Raw genomic sequence first — 5,504 nt, forward strand, 5'->3', positions numbered from 1 at the left:
TATCTCTGTTTCTGTCTTTGTGTCTCTGTGTGTGTCTGGTCTCTGTCTCTTTGTGTCTCTCTGTGTGTGTCTCTCTCTTTTTCTGTCTGTGTCTGTGTCTCTGTCGTCTCTCTTTGTCTCTTTTTGTCTGTGTCTCTGGCTCTCTGTCTCTCTCTCTCTCTCTCTTTCTCTGTCTCTCTCTCAGCACAGTTCAGACTCGGCCAGTCCAGCTCCCCAAGTAGACTCGGTGCCGTCCATCGGAAGCTGACCTCTGGCTGCCCCTCTGGCGGGTTTTTCAGGAGCTGTCAATCGCACAGAAGGAGTTTGCCCTCTCCTGCCTGTTAATAGATTCTGTGTTTTGTAACGTTAAGTGCCACCGAGGCAGAGGCGACCCCTGACCGCTTGGCGGTCACACGGGAGGCCGGTGCCCATCAGCGCAGCTGTGTGGACGTGGCACTTGTAGGCACTGGAAGACCAGAGAGCTGGGAGTGACCCTTGGCTGCTGGACTGGCTGACTTAATGATCTCGGAGGTCAGCTTGTTAGATCCCCAAAGACATGGATGGAAGACACGCTATACCATACCATCTTTAGGAAAAGAGCAGAGAATCTTGGCTCCGATGGCATTATCATCCTACAATGATAATTCTACATCACAAACAAAAAAAACCCTCAAAACTCCAGGCCTGCAAGTGGGTTCCAGGTGACGGCTGACCCTGCAGGACGGAGCAGAGCCGCCCCCCGGGCTCTCGCGGGCCGTGAGTCCGCACAGAAGAAGTGGCCTCGGCGTTCTCCGTCGGAGCTGCTGGTCAGCTGCCGGCCTTTGAGCCACAGCCCCCCTCCCCCGTGCATCATTAGGATTTACAGCTTTGGGGGACAGCGGCCCACGCTCCATCTGGGTGCACTGGAGCATAGTTGGAAGGGATCAGAGGTAATGCAGGTGCCAGGGACTGCCTGGCATCTGATGGACAGTGATGCGGCCCCAGCCCCACCCTGTAAGACGCGCACCCCCTCCCCAAGAAGAGAACGTGGAGAAGAAAGAGGTGACCAATCACCCCAGAACCAACAAGTGTCAGCAGCGTCTAAAATAGATCACAAGGGGGGAGCCCCCTTTATGTGTGAGCACGTGCAACCCCCAAAATCTGGAGGATCAAAACAAAAAAAGACTGCCTTCAAATCGATTCTGACTCCCAGTGACCGCACAGGACAGAGCAGAGCTGCCCCATGGGGTCTCCAAGGTTGTGAATCTTACAGAAGCAGATGGCCTCAGCGTTCTCCCTCGGAGTGGCCGGTGGCTTTGAACCACCAACTTTTTAATTTGGTTTTGAACCACCAACTTTTTAATTCGGCTTTGAACCACCAACTTTCTAATCCGCAGCAGAAACTTTATAATGTATGTGTAACAGGTGGCCTGTTGGTCAAAGAGCCCCATTGCCAACCCAGAATCAGGTGTTTTGAGTCGACTCGCTTCTCCTAGTGAGACAGGTGGGCCGTCTCCTTCCAGAGCCACGCACAACCTCTGAAAACATGAGAGGGTCACCTGAGGGCTGGCTCCCAACTGCACAGGTGTGACGATATGGTAACCTGGAGCTCAGAGGTTCAGAGTCTGTCCTGCTGTTTACAACCTCTGAAGACCCACACGGAGGGTCGGCCAGGAGTGGGCAGCAGCGAGAGTGACCGTGTAAGGTCCAAGGTTCGCATCTACCGGTGCCTGAGGGAGAGATAGGCATCTTCCTGTGTGAGCTGCTCTGGGCTCAAGGGCCGGGCGGTGGCTGAGCCCACAGCCCTGGGAGTGGACGGCACTGAGGCCATCACCCCAGCAGGAATCTGCCACCGTGCACTGCAGGCTCTGAGAAGAACCCCACCCCATAAGGACAAACAGACAGTCGGCCCACAGCTCAAGCCCCTGGGAGAGTCTGTTCTTTCTAGAACTTACATCTGCATTCTCACCAGCACACGGTGACCTTGTAGTTTTGTGTCTCCTCCATCCCTGCCCCCTGCCGTGGACACAATCTCGACTCCACGCGGGTCAGGGCAGAACTTCCCGCTCGCTTTACAGGGCTTTTTTTCCCCCAGGCTGAGAGCTTTCAGCCACAGATTGCCAGGTCTTGATTCCAAGGTGCCTCTGAGGTGGATTCGAACCAGTAACCCTTTCGTCAGCCGCCACATAGGTACAGCTCCAGCGACAGTGGGTTTGGCGTGTCCTACAGTGCCGCAGGGGGCTTCAGGGTGGACCCATGTGCCACGGCGCTGTTAACACCCTAAGTTCTTGGTGCTGGCTGTGTCCCAGGCTTCCCCCTGGCCACTGCACCTCTGCGTGGGCTAGCAGCAAACCAGTCGGAGCTCCCCAGTCTCCTCCTTTCTCCAGGCCCCCCAACACACAACAAAAGAAAACTCCTTTCTTGTGGATCAAGACAGTGGCCCCATTACAAAAATCCTCTCCTGTCCCTCTATAGGAGAGGGGAAGGGGTAGGGTCGAGCCCCACCCACACCCTGGGGTCAGAGGACAAAGACGGATCAAGTGAGGTCCCACCTGAATGGGCCCAGGTGAGGCTGAGCATCATGGCAGGACGGGGAGGCAGGTGGATGCTGCTGGGCTGTATCACTGTATTGTCGCCTCCTGCATCACAGGAGGGGGACCGGGGAACCCCTGGTGAGAGTCCTGGTGGTCAGGGACTCTGGAAGGGCAGGGCAGGGCCCAGGAGATGGGGGAGAGAGGTGAGTGGAGGACAGGGAAGAGTGGTGGACAGACGGGACACACAGATGGTGATAGGAGATGTGGGAGGAGAGGAGAGGAGTGCACGGGGCAAAGGGGGAGAAGGAGAAAGATGAACTGGGAGAGGGGAGTGCGGGGTGGACAGAGACGTGGGGACACAGGTGGAGAGGCGGTGATGGGTAGGGGACGTGGAGGAGAGGAGAGCCATCATGGACAGGGAAGAGGAGGAGAAGATCATGAGGGACATTGAAGAGGAGGGGTGATGATGGACAGATAAGAGTGAGGTGGTCTCAGGTGGGAGAGGAAGCAGAGGGATGGGCCTCATGGGTGGAGATGGATGGATGGACAGAGGAACAGAGACGGCGGTGGGGGTGGACGCAGAAGAGAGAGTCATGAGAAGAGAAATAAGGCAGAGAGATGGGAAGGGAAAGCCCTGGACCAAGTCTCCCCATCATGGCCTGTAAGGACCACCCTGGATGCATTTCTTCTTAAGACAGACCTGTTTGTCCTTCAGGCCGTCCGTGGGATGTTCCAGACTCCTCTGCAGCACCACAGCCCAAAGGCAGCAGTTCTTCCTCTGTCATCCTAATTTGCTGTCCACTTCTTTTATGCTTTAGGAAGCAATAGTAAAAAGGCTATGCCTCGAATCAGGCACACCTTAGCCTTTACAGTGACACCCTTGCTCGTTATTGGAGAGGTCCTGGACAGCAGATTTCCCCAGTGAAATGTCTTTTGCTTTCTTGAAGGCTACTATCATAGGTGTTGAAATCATTAGGACTTCAGTCTTTTCTCTATCTAGTATGAATTTCCACTTCCCATCCAAGGAGTCCAATAATCAAGAACTTATTCTTCACTAGTTGAACTGAACTAGATTTTAGTTTGAAGGGGACTTCAGGGGAGATTTTGTTCTTGTTGTTTAATGTGTAAATATGATTTCAGGGCAGTAACCATGCACAGTTACATGCATACAGTTATGTACAGATGCTACTGTAGAGATACTATGTATCTAGAATCTATAGAGATACTATGTATCTAGAATCTATAGAGATACTATGTATCTAGAATCTATAGAGATACTATGTATCTAGACTCTCAGGAGCCCTGCTGGCACAGGGGAGACACACTCAGCTGTAACCACAAGGTCAGGGGTTTGAACCCACCAGCCTCTCCGAGGGAGAAAGGGAAGGCTGTCTGCTTCTGGAAAGATTCACGGCTTGGAGACCCCATGGGGCAGCTCTGCTCGGTCACGCAGGGTCGCTGGGAGTGGACAGGGAGTGGAGGGTGGTGGGCTTGTCTGGGGAAGGGTTAAGTAACAAAGGGATTCTGGACACGACTATTTTAGGGCGGTGAGGTCATGGAGGCTGTGGGGTGTGGATAAGCCAGCAGGAACCCTGCCGGGGTTTGGAATCCGTGTAATAAAGCTAATGGAGCTTTGCGGAGTGGCCCGCTCTGTGCACACTTGGGGGGCTGGCCAGTGTCCAGCGCAGACACAGAGGAGAGCGGGCGGCCGAGCCTGGCCAGGCTGAGCGATGGAGGGACCCGGGGACCGTGCCTTCAGGCTCCTGAACGAATACTCCAGTGGTTTCATGGTGTCTCAGGTAGGAACGCTGGGGACACTGACCACCACCCCGGGGTCCTGGGGCACGGGCCCCTGACCACTCACTCATGCCAGGACCGCAGACCAGCACCACTGCCCTGGTCTATGGCCCTGTTCATATTCATGGTTTTAAAGTGTGGTTTGAGGGAAAGCTTACAAGACATATTGTTTTCTCCATTAATCATGTGTCCTCATTTTATTCTGAATCATCGATTCCAAGTCCCAGGGTGCCTGCCTGGTCACTTATTTAGTATATGTTGTCCCTCTCATCAGCTTTATTAAGAAATATTTATGATCTATTTATTGATTTGTTATTAATAAATCCCGAGGGTGCCTGCCTGGTCACTCATTTAGTATATGCTGTCTCTCTCATCAGCTTTCTTAAGAAATCTTTATGATCTATTTATTGATTTATTATTAATAAATCCATGAGTATTGGTAACAAATTCTTATAAGTACTACTAAAAAGGATCATCAATAAGTATTTATAAGCTCCATCAATAAGGTGGCCTCATGGCAAGAAGCTGTGCTGCAATCCCAAAGGCACACAGTTCAAGGCCACCAGCTGCTCCGTGGGACAAGGATGGGAAATGCCCTCCTGTGCGATTAACTGCCCCTGAAAACCCATCAGAGGGTCAGTTATGGGTCAATTTAGACTCTATGATACACAAAACAACATTAACAAGTAATGATTATTATTAATAAATTCTTATTATAAATATTGCCAAGAACTGGTCCCTCCTGGCTACATGTCCAAAGTATGTGAGGTGGAGCTTCAAAATCTTTGCCTCCAGAGAGAAATTTGGTTCCACCATCTCTAGGATAGACTTGTTTGTTCTCCTAGCTGTCCATGGTATGTTCTATACTCTTCTCCAACACCACAGCTCAAACAATTCTCTTTCTATCCTCCCTAGTCATTGTCCAGCTCTCTGATGCATAACAAGTGATTGCAAAGACCATGGCCTGGATCAGGCACACCTTAGTTTCTAGACAGATATCTTTGAACTTCAGCACTCTGCAGGGGTCTCTGACAGCAGATTTTCCCAATGCAATTCATCTTTTAGTATCCTGGCTGCTGGTGCCAAGGGATTGACTCAGGATACGACAGGGTTCAGAGCTTCTGTGCATAGGATTGCTATGAGTTGTAAGCGACTTGATAGCCCATAACAACAATGCTGTAAAAGTATGCATGTGTGTGTGTGTGATTATATATA

General features: G+C 51.7%; 1 protein-coding gene across 1 annotated transcript in view; it reads left to right on the top strand.

Annotated features, from left to right (window-relative positions):
• Nucleotides 1-4,222: 4,222 nt before the first annotated feature.
• ASMT (acetylserotonin O-methyltransferase) overlaps nucleotides 4,223-5,504 on the top strand; it is a 16,404-nt gene continuing 15,122 nt past the window's right edge. Inside the window, exon 1 of the mRNA XM_006902420.1 lies at nucleotides 4,223-4,291. Coding sequence (XP_006902482.1) covers nucleotides 4,223-4,291 — 69 coding nt within the window. The remainder of the gene's footprint in view (nucleotides 4,292-5,504) is intronic.

Source organism: Elephantulus edwardii, unplaced genomic scaffold (assembly GCF_000299155.1).
Source record: "Elephantulus edwardii isolate Elephantulus edwardi_28Jun2011 unplaced genomic scaffold, EleEdw1.0 scaffold00410, whole genome shotgun sequence".
Classification (NCBI taxonomy): Eukaryota; Metazoa; Chordata; class Mammalia; order Macroscelidea; family Macroscelididae; genus Elephantulus; species Elephantulus edwardii.